Source organism: Trichomycterus rosablanca, chromosome 23 (genome assembly GCF_030014385.1).
Source record: "Trichomycterus rosablanca isolate fTriRos1 chromosome 23, fTriRos1.hap1, whole genome shotgun sequence".
Lineage (NCBI taxonomy): Eukaryota > Metazoa > Chordata > Actinopteri > Siluriformes > Trichomycteridae > Trichomycterus > Trichomycterus rosablanca.
The window spans coordinates 17,504,395-17,518,283 of NC_086010.1; the positions used below are offsets into that span (position 1 = coordinate 17,504,395).

Genomic DNA, 13,889 nt, shown 5'->3' on the forward strand with positions numbered 1-13,889 from the left:
AATTCTAATAAATAAATAAATAACCATCCTATACACTGATCAGCCATAACATTAAAACCACCTCCTTGTTTCTACACTCACTGTCCATTTTATCAGCTCCACTTACCATATAGAAGCACTTTGTAGTTCTACAATTACTGACTGTAGTCCATCTGTTTCTCTACATACTTTTTTTAACCTGCTTTCACCCTGTTCTTCAATGGTCAGGACCCCCACAGGACCACCACAGAGCAGGTATTATTTGGGTGGTGGATGATTCTCAGCACTGCAGTGACACTGACATGGTGGTGGTGTGTTAGTGTGTGTTGTGCTGGTATGAGTGGATCAGACACAGCAGCGCTGCTTGAGTTTTTAAATACCGTGTCCGCTCACTGTCCACTCTATTAGACACTCCTACCTAGTCGGTCCACCTTGTAGATGTAAAGTCAGAGACGATCGCTCATCTATTGCTGCTGTTTGAGTCGGTCATCTTCTTGACCTTCATCAGTGGTCACAGGACGCTGCCCATGGGGCGCTGTTTGCTGGATATTTTTGGTTGGTGGACTATTCTCAGTCCAGCAGTGACAGTGGGGTGTTTAAAAACTCCAGCAGCGCTGCTGTGTCTGATCCACTCATACCAGCACCATGTCAGTGTCACTGCAGTACTGAGAATGATCCACCACCTAAATAATACCTGCTCTGTGGTGGTCCTGTGGGGGTCCTGACCATTGAAGAACAGCATGAAAGGGGGCTAACAAAGCATGTAGAGAAACAGATGGACTACAGTCAGTAATTGTAGAACTACAAAGTGCTTCTATATGGTAAGTGGAGCTGATAAAATGGACAGTGAGTGTAGAAACAAGGAGGTGGTTTTAATGTTATGGTTGATCACTTGCTGACTGGGCAACTACAAATACAGACTGGTCTTCTCATCTCAAACCCTCTTACACTTGGGCCACTGATTTGTCCAACTTTGGTTATTTTACAACAGTCGTGGTTTCTGCTGTGCTGTAAAAAATCAAACCATGATTTGTACTGATCAGATTCCTGATAGTTCCAGCAGAACCTCTATGGAAATGTTTCTATAGATCTTGAACACAAAGGTTTCATAAGTATTGTAAAATGTTGTGGAATGATTTGCCGAGCTTGTGAAGCTAACATATCTGTGATGCATATGTACTGTACACTCTTGTTCTTGGCTCTGAATCTGGATGCAGTTTTTAGTTTTCTGCCCACGCTTTCCGAGGCGGCGTTGACCCCAGGCGATGAGAAACAGCCGCGCTCGGTGCACCGTGTGCGCCGTTGCCAAACTCAGGCTGTTTTTGCCTTATGTCAGAATATTTGACGCGGGTTTGGTGTGAGAGGAACGGCGCGGACCCGTACGGGTTTTGACTAAATATATTTTTAATGAGAGCCTCTGCGGTACGATAATGGTCGGTTGCGTTATGAGACCAGAGAACAAGCAGGAAGTTTCTGTACGGAACCAGAGCGAGAGAGAGAGAGAAAGAATACAGAAGAACGCTTCCACGCCGGGTTCCACCGGAGGCTCGTCAGAGAACGGCCGACCTCCTTTGTTCCCTCACTTTTCCTCTGACGGTTCCAGGCGAAGAGCCGGCCAGAAAATAAAATAAGCCGCAAGAATCCTCTGGCAGGCCTGCTCCACTCTCTGGTTCCCTCTGAGACTCCGTCAGGGCCGAGGAGACGGAGTGAGGGAACGCGAGAGGGAGGGAGGGAGTAGAAAAAGAGACGCCAGCTTTCGGGGCTCTAATTTTTAATGAAGTCTGGAGAAAGGAGAGACGCAGCACCGAACCAGAGATTGGATTTCATTTGGAGGCAGCTTAAGCAGGAACATGTGTGCCTCCTCAGGTTTGGGAGGGGGGGGGGGGGGGGGGGGATTTAAGGAGAAAAAATGAGAGATTTAAGGAGGAATGAAAGGAGAAAGTGAGGGAGAAGGTTTAGATAAGAAACAGGGAAGAAAGCATGTGGAAAAAAGAGAATGCAAAGAAGAAGAAAAAAAACCAGGATAATTTAGAGGTCCTAATTTGTGTGGTCAAACTAGCCCTGTTTATGTGGGCACAGACCAGCTGTATGTAATCATAATCACAAACAAGGAATTAGAGCTTTTACATCATCCAATTATTATTCTAATTTGCTTTATATACGAGCGTTCTTCAAAAAGTTTCCGCACTTTTTTTTAACTCAAACAAATCAAACTTTTTTCTACATTGTCACCTTCTGGTGCATTTTCCCAGCGTCATACCAAGTTTTTAATACCATCAACAAAAAACGTTTTTGGTTGAGCAAGTACCCACTGATGCACCGCTGCTTTCACATCATCATCACATGAAAATCTTCTTCCTCTTAAAGCTTCTTCCAAAGTCCAAGGTGAAAATCAGATGGAGCTAAATCTGGACTTTAAGCGTCTCTCAGTCTCTCAGACACGACTGATTACTCCTCCTCCTACTACACCCTCACCGTTTATAACCAAATTATAAAAGTGAAGAAACTTTTTGAAGATCCATCATAGATACTTGGTTTGCTTAAAAAAGAAAAAAATAGTTCGTATATTCCTGTAGGGTTCATTTGGCTGCACTGTTTTTTAAATTATACGTAAATTAAATCAGGTTCTTCACAAAGTTTCCTGAGATAGAATCCGGTCCCGTCGGGAGCCTGATGAAGAGGTTACTGAATTTGAATAAGCGAATAAGGAACTTTACGTTGGCGCGCTGCCTTGGAATTCTAACGTAGTTGCAACTCCATTTGGGGAAAAATAAACTCGAAGGCCCAGCATGCCCTCAGTGCAGGACACTTACGTAGATGCAAAGCTGTACCATACCATACCATGCATTACCACAAGGAGTGTGAGGAGTATGAGTGGCAAAGATAAGAAAGCTTTAATGGTGCAGAAGACGGAGTAAAAGAGGAGAAGAAGGAGGGTAGTAGTTCTGCGGTAGGTAAATAGGGCTCTGACCCAGGCCTTGGAACGCCAGGCTCTCTCTCCTCCACAGGATTTGCTCCGGGTTTTTGTTGCATGTTGGGTTTTTTTTTCTCCTTCTTTTTTTTTGATGAAGGGGGGCGAGGGGGGCTCGACTATTAACGAGCACCATCGTTTTTCTAATTAGAGCTTTGGGGAATATTTTCTTAAGGACTGTCGACCCTCCCTGAAGATCTCAGAGGGGCGCGGGGACGGGAATGCGTGTGTACGTGTGTGTGTGTGTGTGTGTAGAAAGTAAAAACAGGGAGAGAGAGAGAGAAGAAAAGTTGGAAAGAGTAAAAGAGGGAAAATGTTTCTGCAGTTTGTCCAAATAAAATCTGAGCTCTTTTTTTCCTTTGGCGCTCAGATGGAATATTTTTCAAACTGAAGTCATTAACTACTCCAATAGAAGTGAGTTTACTGAGAACACTTGCAGTTGAATCATGTCTGTAAGGTAATGACTGTAACACACACACACACACACACGCACCTATGTCCATATCTGTCTCTGATTTTCTGCACACACACACACGGTCGGTTCACTGTGATCAGAAATGACAGGCGTTTCTGGGTCACTGAGGTCGGAATTTAAGTTAAATTCGATCAGTCGTTTGCAGACCTGCCTGCGTGACATCAACATTAGCTTTTCTTTCCACTTCTTCTGCTTAGCTAAGCATCACAGACTCCCTTATTCACACAGTACGTTTAGTTGTTTAGTCGTTTAGTTCACTTATACTGCATTAAAATGTCATCGTGTTGGACATTCACACAGAATCCTAAACAGACAGCCCCCGCTGTTCACCTCATATGTCCAAATCACTACTTTAATATAGTGCATGAACAGAACTGAGGATTTGATGTTGTCAGTTGGTTATGGGAGTGGCGTCGAGTTTAAAAGGCGTTGAGTTTCAAGGTATTTTTTCCCATAAAGACGTTTGGGAAACCTGTTAATGCGTTCCAGTTTAACTGCATATATTTGAGGCTAATGTAAAATAATGGGGTTGTTTTTGACACTTATACACTGAAAATAACACAGATATAATATAAAAACACTGAAATACAATTAAAAACAGTTAAAATCAATAAAGAATACCATAAAACTTGCACTTTACCTTTAATTAAGAGAAGTTTAGCGTTCCTGTGTCATTCTTTTAATACATTAAACCATGTTAAGCTTTTTTTTTTGACGATAAGCATTTTAGACTATTGGAAAAGCTCTCAGAAATTTCTTAGAAGCTCGAGCTGTAACACAAGTTTAAAAGTGAAACAGTGAGGAAAATCCAGATAAACACAGATACATGTGGAGCTGTAACCCTGGATCTGACGCTTATTCCACACAAATGCAGATTCGTCTCATATTTACACTATGATGACGTTTTACCGCTCAAGCCGAGCGCTGAACAAAGTGGCAGTCGCACACATGTCAAGGTTTAAGGGTACAAACTTCTCGACGAAGGTCGTTGAGTTTCAAAGATTTCGAGTTTAGGGGACGTTGAATTACAGGGTATCACTGTATTAATTTCATGTAGAATCAAGGTGATACATCAAGTAGTCTTTATAAGACAGCTAGGTAACGTTAAGTAAACTATTCCAGTCATGTCCTCGGACCAAGTTTGGAATTGGTTGAACTAAAGCTCGGCCCTTGTTGACCCGGTTAAGCAGGTCAGAGCTCAGATGGGCTCAGATCTTCTTTCCTTCCTGTGTTCTAGAACTTGAAAAGCTGAGCAGGAGAAGATGTCTTTCCTCTTTTCTCTCTTCACCAAATGTGCTCTCTGTGAGCTGGTTCTATTCTATTCATGTTAAGCACCCCCCCCCCCCCCCCCCCCCCAACACACATACACACACACACACACACACACACACCCTGTCCGTGGGCCTCTAGTAAGCTCAGTGGAGTGGTTTCCTGACTCGGCCCACATTAATCAGTGTGTGTGCACAAGAGTGTGTGTTTTTTCCCAGCATTAATTGAGAAGTATGTGTGGTTCTAACTGTGTGTGTGTGTGTGTGTGTTTTGTATTTTTTGGTTTCTCAAACCACACATTATTATTATGGACTTCATTGTCTGCTTAATGTGTAGCGCTAGTATTTGTTTTTACACAGGAGGTCCGGGTTCGATTCCTGGCCAATGCAAATATACGTTTATGGGACAGTGGTAGCCTAGTGGGTAGAGCCTTGGGCTATCAACTGAAAGGTTGAGAGTTTGAATCCCAGCTCTGCCATGCAGCCACTGTTAGGCCCTTAAGCAAGGCCCTTAACCCTCTCTGCTCCAGGGCCTCTGACTTAGCAACTTGGCCATATTGGGTTTTGAGCAAGTGACCATTACAGCATCAAATGCTGAGCCACTTCTGTCCCTGTTATTGCTGCAAAGAGGTACCAACACTACATTAATGGCAATTAATATACACTACTGTACATTACATTAATGCCAAAATGAGGGATAGTGGTAGCTCAGTGGATAATGTACTTGCCTAGTAATCAGAAGGTTGTAGGATCAAGCCTTGCTCCAACTGTATTCAGTCATAATTGTAAGCCGCTTCAGATGTAAATATAAGTATAGGAAATGTCCACAGACGACTGTTATAAATGAATTTTTTCTCAGTACAGGGAAACATGTTGAAATTCTTGTTTGTGGTACCGATAGTGTCTCCAATAAGATCCTAAAATGACCTGCAGTTCCTCCTGTGACGGCGTCAGCTCGTGAAACGCGGTGCACGAGCGCTCTTTCTAAACAACAGCACCTATCAGAGCCATCGCAGTCCGAGACCTCTGAGAAATTCCTTCTAAAATCCCAAATACCTAAAAATAGCTTTCTTATTGAAGCCATGTGTGGAGCGGGTGGAAGCAGGGGAGTGGCGGTAGCCGCGGGTCGGTGGGGAACGAGGGAAACGAATCAAACCGGTGAAAAAAGAAAACAGTTTGTCTTTTCTCCGATAATACGGCCGGGTGACGCGCCGACTGTTGAAGGTTTATTTGTTTTTCTTTCGCGACTTTGTGTACGCGCTGACACACTGGCCTGCTTACGTAGACGCTGCCTGATGGTCTGACACACAGATGGGATTACACACGATACGTATACACACTGGGCATAAAATATTCTTAACAAAAACGCCAAACCAGCCAGTGTAAGGTCTGAAAAATTTATACACAAAATGTACACACTATATTATTTTCTGTCTGGAAAGTAAACACATTCTCCTAACCACACACACACACACACACACACACACACACACACACACACACACCTACAGTTATCCACCCACGGTTTTACACTCGGACACGCTCACTTTTACTTGCACCAACACACACATCTGTGCTATCTGTGTGTGTGTGTGTGTGTGTGTGCTTCTAAAGCGAGTGAGGTTTGAAGCCAGGTGTTTTTGATTTAGGCCCCTATCAAAAGAATAAAGAAGAATCAAGCGCTCGGATGAGGGAGGGAAGGAGGGAGGAAGGGAATTTTAAAGAGAATTAAAAAAAAACAACAACCCTTAACTGCGTGGACTCTGGATCAAACCCGAGTCCAGCCCTCGATACGCCGAAAAACTGCCCCTGTTCTTTTCTTATCTCCCTCCATTAGTGCACAGCTAGATAGCAACAGGAAGAGCGTCCTGCAGCGGTCACTCTCTCTGTGGAATCGGTCGCGTAGATCACATGGTTAAACTCTGTCGGGGTTCTCGAGATTTTTAGACCGAGTCCTTATTTGGAATTAAACTAATCAACTCAAAGTCACATTTGACCTCTATAACAGTATTATATCACCTGCACTTCACCTGTAACCTCTGTTATAACACTGGCATTAGAACCCTGGACGTTTTCCCATATACTCTGAGTGGTGAGATGGTGAGATGTCAAATATCTGACATTGACTGTTCTAACTCAAGGCAGCACTTGACGTCTCGTATGAGAGGTTTATGTAGTGTTATTACTATTAGTACTAACGTTACAGTGTTTTTAAGCAGGTGAATTTGAAACAGGTGAGAGAATCATCATCATCTGTCTTTACAAGTCTTTACAAGCAAAGATGGGCGTGGCTTGTCGCTTCATGCCAAACTTAAACTTGCATTTCCCAGAGCACGGTTGCAAGGTATTTAGGACTCGCACCATCAACCGTGCATAATATTGTGGAAAGATCACAAATTCTTGTTTCGTCCCAGCTTTAAAATTAAAATACTGACCTAATACAGTGCAAGCGATTGAGGGCCTTGCTAAGATGCCCAACCCAAGAGTAGCAGCTTTGCAGTCGTGGGGTTTAAACCAGCAACCTTCCGATCGCTAGCCCACTACCTAAAACACTAAGCTATTGTTGCTCTACAAAGTGATGTGAATGCCAAGGTTTCTGTATCACCGAGGTTTTATAGTGGCAAAGCATGTTTTGACAGGACACACCAGTGTGTGTGTGTGTGTGTGTGTGTGTGTGTGTGTTGCTGGACAGCACTCGTGGGCCGCTGTCTGCTTATTTGATAAGAACTGGAGGAAAATAAACAGGCCGGCGTGCTGCTTCCCGATAGAGCTGCTACTAGAGCACAACACAGTATTTACTCCATAATACACACTTTCACTCTCTCACTCACTTGCTCTCTCACTCACTCTCTCACTTTCTCACTTGCTCTCTCACTCGCTCACTGTCTCACTCACTCACTCACTCACTTGCTTACTCACTCGCTCACTCTCTCTCTCACTGTCTCACTCACTTGCTTTCTCATTCACTCACTCACTTGCTTTCTCACTCACTCACTCACTGTCTCACTCACTTATTCACTCACTCTCTCACTCACTTGGTAAGCATCAACATTTATATATTTATTTCATTTTCTGCGACTGCTGTGCACCAATCCGTATGACAGATAAATGTAAGAACAACATTGGTCTTTGTACACAGCCTTGTGGCACTCCTCGAATAACTGAAGCTGAGAAACATGAAGAAACTCCTACAGAATGAAATGCTCTCCTAAGTACGTTTTAGCCCTTTCACAAATAACTATCATAGTCGTGCTGCAAAAATGTTGTTTTTTCCTTATATGGGCGTGTGTTAAAGAAAGAAAGAGTGCAGTATAGCGGCTCGGTGTTTATATGTGATAGTGCATCTGTGTCGGTCTTTGTATAACCCTGCCTCTGACTCTGACTGACAGATAGGGATCAGTGGCTCTTATCAGCGCCGCAGCTCTGGAATGAACTGGGTTTTCCATGATGGGAAAGCCACGATGAGATGTCATTAAGATGGCGAGTTACAGCGGGCGGAGAGAGCTTCACCAGAACACAAAACAGCAACTCATCCCAGTTACTGAGCTGTGACTGGAACACGACGTTTATCATAACTAGCAAAATAATAATCAATGCGAGCTCATATTCATATTCCCTCAATTGCTGACATGGGCAGTGATAGCTCAGTGGTTAGAGTACTGGACTAGTAATCACATGGTTGCCGGTTCAAGCCCCACCTCTGCCAAGTTGCCACTCTTGAGTAAGGTAGAAGAAAACACACACACATATACACTCTTATACAAGGCCAATACTGTGTCCAGCCAAAACACACACACGTATTTCCAGAGCTGTCGAGGCACCTGGTGCATGCTGGGAGATTGAGTGTGTTGTCAGGAAGGTCATTTAGCTTGTGTGTGAGCCGCAGCTCCCAGGTTGTTTCTCTGAGAAGAAGTTTTGTAAGAGTTTTTATTTGGAGAGGGTGAGATCACGCTCCGTTACTGACGGCCAGCAGAGAGGAACACTGAGGGAAAAAATGAGGGCAAGAACATGGACACACACACACACACACACACACACACACACACACACACACACACACACACACACACTTACATGTACATGCACACACACACACACACACACTTACATGTACATGCACACACACACACACACACACACTTACATGTACATGCACACTTCTACATACATTCATACACCACGAAACAGTGCGAACACACACACACACACACACTCACACCCTTGTACATGCACTTTTGCATCCCAAACGCAATACACACACACACACACATACACACATTTATGCACTCAGTCACCTCAGACACACACACTTGTACATGCACTTTTGCATTCCAATACACAATGCACACACACACTTAGACACTTCAGACACACACACACACACACACATGTACATGCACTCACAAACACATACACACACATGTACATGCACTTAGACACTTCAGACACATACACACATGTACATGCACTTAGACACTTCAGACACACACACACACACACACACGTCATGCACTTAGACACTTCACACACACACACATATACACACACGTCATGCACTTCACACACACACACACACACACACATACACACACACACATTTATGCACTCACACACACGTACATGCACTGACACCTCAGACACACACACACACACTTGTACATACATTCATATGCCCCAAAACAGTGCACACACACACTTGTACATGCACGTTTGCATCCCAATACACAATTTACACACACACACACACACACACACACAGCCTGCTACACAAATGTAAACTAACACGGGTACATTTACTGCTATGATTTCATAAACCCACAAATTTGTATCCACACACACACACTTATACATGCAGTCATACATCCCGGCACACACACACACACACACAGCCTGCTCCACAACTTACACACAGAGGTACCTTTAATCCTATGAATGCATACCCCTCTACACACACACACACACACACACACACACACACACACTCACACACACAGGGAGGGGACAAGGAGCTTAGAGGAGAACAGAGGACCACAGGGACTATCATTTTCCTCGTTAATTATGACCGTCTGGCAAGGCCCAGAGTGCAGGAAGTATTTTTTTGGGGGGGTGGGGGGTGAGGGGGGGTGTAACAGAGACAGACATGGATGGAGATACAGAGCTTAGCGTAGGAGTCAGCACGGATGATAAAACCAGGTGCGCACATGCAGCGGGAGTGGGGAACACATCAAATCCTGCACATATTTCACCTCTTAGCTTCAAAAGTCTGGTCTAAATCCTCCAGACTGAGTCCTCCCTGCACCCTCCACCCAGCCAGCCAGACACCGATAGATCACGCAGAGACTGTGCAGATCGCTACGTGCATTATAAACATTACCTTTTCAGAAGATACGGCCGTGAAAATGTTATTCTGTTTGGTCAATACCGGTTCCCTAAATCCATGCAAGCCTTACAGTTATCCTAGTGTATCCAGTGGGTTTAACATTTTACTCTGAATAAATAGATATAATATCCACACAAACAATATTATTTAAGTTCGATATCTATGCAACTGTATACACAAAGAAAAATTATATATTTTTTATTATTATTTATATAATTTATTATTAAATATTTAATTTTAAAATTATATTAATGCAGCAATTTTCCTATTTTATTTACATTTTTGGCATTTAGCTGACGCTTTTATCTAAAGCGACTTACAGTACTGTGACAGTATATTGTCCAAGCAATTGAGGGTCAAGGGCCTTGCTTAAGGGCCCAACAGTGACAACTTGGCAGTGGTGGTGCTCAACCCAGTGACCTTTTGATTACTAGTCCTGTACTTTGTCCTGATATATTCATAAGATATCAATTAAAATATTTATTTTTTGCAATCATTGTATAAAGGAAATGATATACTTCCAACTTTGTAGCAACAGTTTAGGGAAGGTCCTTCCCTGTGCACCAGGCAAGCTTTATAAACACATAAAGAAAAGCTCAATTTAAAGAAACTCCAGTGTCCTCCAATGCAGAGAGCCCTGACCTCAACCCCACTGAACAGCTTCGGACAGAGGCGTTCTTGACCTCATCAGTGCCCAGCCTTACAAACACTCTTTTAAATGAGCACAAATTCCCAGAGACATACTTCAAAGTCTTGTGAGAGGCCTAGAGGGCTAGAATTTCAGAATCGCAGTGCTGTGCTGTTATGTTCCACAAAAATGCAGCACAGAACCCTGTGATCCTGCACCGGGAGACTTCATTTCCTGCTGAATTATTGATGTTATTATTTTTTAAGCACAGCAGAAAGAAAGAGGGACTGAAAAAGTGTGTGTGTGTGTGTGTGTGTGTGTGTGTGTGTGTGTGTGTGTGTGTGTGTGCGCTCTTATTGTTGTTATTCCAGCGATTGTGTCGTCAGGATTTGGGCGGTGTAGCCGTGGCAGGGTTGGACCGGGTCGTCCTGGGTAACTCGCTCCAGATGCGTCTGACTCAGTAATTGATCGCGGAGCCTCTGAAATCCCCCGGCTGAGAGCGGCTCTGACCCGGGCCGGCCGGCGCTCGGCCCAGGTTAACGACGCCTCTTACTTTTCATGGGAAGGTGGTGTTTTCAATCACGAACAGGCGCCAAAACCTATTAATGCCACTCCGGTGTAGCAGGTTGGTTATTCGGTCGATGTTGCATTCTTCTTTTATGTGCTTGTATAGTTTTGCTCGTAAATTAGACTTACCAGGTGTCCATATTTTTCATGCTATAATTAGGACCCTAGTAAAGAAAAGAGCCACATTTCACGGCGGTCATTAAATTAGACTCATAAATATAATGGTGGAATAAATAGAAGCTACAATACTGCGTTCACAGAATTGGTTGTTAGTTTTCCAAACTCACTTACCTGAGTTTTTAGCTGCTTTACTTTGACATCTTGGACATTTTGACTGCTAACTGAATTGCTGTAGGATTGCTAGGATGCCTCATAGTGCAAATTAACCAGTAAACGTGAGGCAATTGAACGTGACACGATTGAATGCTTGATTGCAGGTAGTGTGGGTGTGGCCCTGTGGTGGACTGTGGGGGTAAACCGGAGCTCCCGGAGGAAACCCACACAGACACAGGGAGAACATGCAAACTCCGCACTGCAAGGACCCGGACAGCCCTGCCTGGGGATCGAACCCAGGACCTTTTTCCTGTGAGGCGACAGTGCTACCCACCGAGCCACCGTGCCGCCCTGCTGATATACAGTGCCTGTTTTTTTATACACCAGACAATGAAAATCTATATTTTTGTTTTGTCGGGGTCCTTTATGTGCCATTTAGCGAACACCAAGTGGGCAGTCATATGTTTTTTACTTATCAGTGGCTTGGGTAAAATCAACCATTATATCTGTTTGTAACCTGGGTTTTTCTGCTTTGCTACTCATAGACGTTCGGGTACTCGGCCGTTTGTGTTTTTTTTATTTGGCTGCATTTATTCGTCCCTCAGTTCCAGTCTACCTGTCCCTGCTGCTGAGAAGCACCTCCATAGCATGATGCTACCACCACCATGTTTCACTGTAGGATGGTATTAACCTGGTAATGTTTCTCCATATATAGTGCTTGCTGTTCTGCCCAAAGTAACACAAAATGAGCAAAAAGTCATGTTCTGATACTTTTACAATATTTATTAAACACATGTACATCCAAACGATGCTACACTCACACATCCTGAGAACGTGATGTTCTCGATGATCTGCATAACAATCCGCCGAGCCTTTTAATGACGCCGTAAGGGTGAAGGGGACACCACTGAGAGGGAGCAGTGCATGCTGGGAATGCTGCATGCTAGGACAGAGGCATTCTGGGAGGCTGTCCCCCTGCAGGCCTGGCCTCTGCAGCGGCAGCATGGTTAATGGCCCTTTCATGGCTCGGCCACAAAGCCTTTTGTCCGGGCCTAATTCACCCAATGGTGCGTGGAGAAAAAGGGGGGATGGGGAACGTAGAGATCGCTCGGACTATATTTCTCTCTCTCTCATTCCTACACTACATCAAATAGGGTCACGTTCACCATGTTTACTATGAGATTCCACAGGACAAACCTCAGAAGTCTAAACTTTTTTTCAGTGTTGACAGTTCTCAATATGGGAGAACCCATGAAAGTTTGTTAGCATTTCATGCTGCATGTAACTGCAGTGGAATTTTATTTGTACACGTTTTGCTTAGGATTTAACCAACAAGTGTAATGTTGGGATTTCTCACAGTTTAGTCTTCTTTCACTACCACTACAGAGAGCGGACTAAATAAAAGAAACCCATTACTTTAAATACTGCTCCTAGATTCTGCTACATCACTGTCTGTGGGGAGTTCGGTACGTTTTCCCAAGCCTGGCGCAAGTTCCTGGTTTGCACACGGCGTATCCGGGTGGTGCTGTACTCACTGTGACTCTGGTCAGAATGAATACATGCTAATACAGATCAATATGAAGGAGCTTATAAGGTGTAGAAGTGGCACGGTGGTGTGGCTGGTTGTCTCGGTGCTGAGTTTTCTCCTTTTCTCTGAGTACTTCATAAAAACATGCCAGTATGTGGACTGCTCTCAGGTGGATGTAAATGAGTGAATGTGAAAGCCTTGTCCAGACCATGCCCGTTGCTCAACGGGTGTGTTTCTGGGTGGCGCTGCAAATGATTCATAAGGAGCAGAGCCAACGTTCGTCTTTAAAACATCTTTAATCCTGTTTGGAATGCTAACTGGTCTGTGGTGAGATGGTGGATGTTATTTCTGCACCTCAGAACTCGCTGTAAAGGTTCAGTAATGTTTACCGTAGGCACATGGTTGGTGAATTCATCCTGGTGTTTAGCAAACCATTTATAAATGATAAATAAGATACATGGGGCATCATTATTGTAAAATATAAAATCATTATTGTTATTGTGATTGGCACCACACCCTGTCCAGAATAATAGCTATATATTTGTTTATCTATGAGGGGCAGCCATATGAGCCCGAAAGTGTGAAGCAACATTGTTTAAATAAATTAAAAAGTTCACAGTACACCTGTAATAACACAGGAAAAAATACATTTGCAATAGACACAGATGCCAACAATGTCAGACCCGAGTTCTGCCATCTTCAAGCGTACACACCTGAGCTCTGTTGTGGTGCATCACGCTACCTGAATCTCGCTCCTCCACTTCAGGTCGCACCACACAAACCACATGAGAACAAACCACACCGAGAGTTATTAATAGAG

At 43.8% G+C, this 13,889-nt stretch overlaps 1 protein-coding gene across 1 annotated transcript in view; it reads left to right on the forward strand.

Annotated features, from left to right (window-relative positions):
• The first annotated feature begins 1,424 nt into the window (after positions 1 to 1,424).
• The window catches only part of boc (BOC cell adhesion associated, oncogene regulated), a 50,492-nt gene continuing 38,027 nt past the window's right edge, over positions 1,425 to 13,889 (forward strand). The window contains exon 1 of the mRNA XM_062985231.1: positions 1,425 to 1,528. Coding sequence (XP_062841301.1) covers positions 1,425 to 1,528 — 104 coding nt within the window. The remainder of the gene's footprint in view (positions 1,529 to 13,889) is intronic.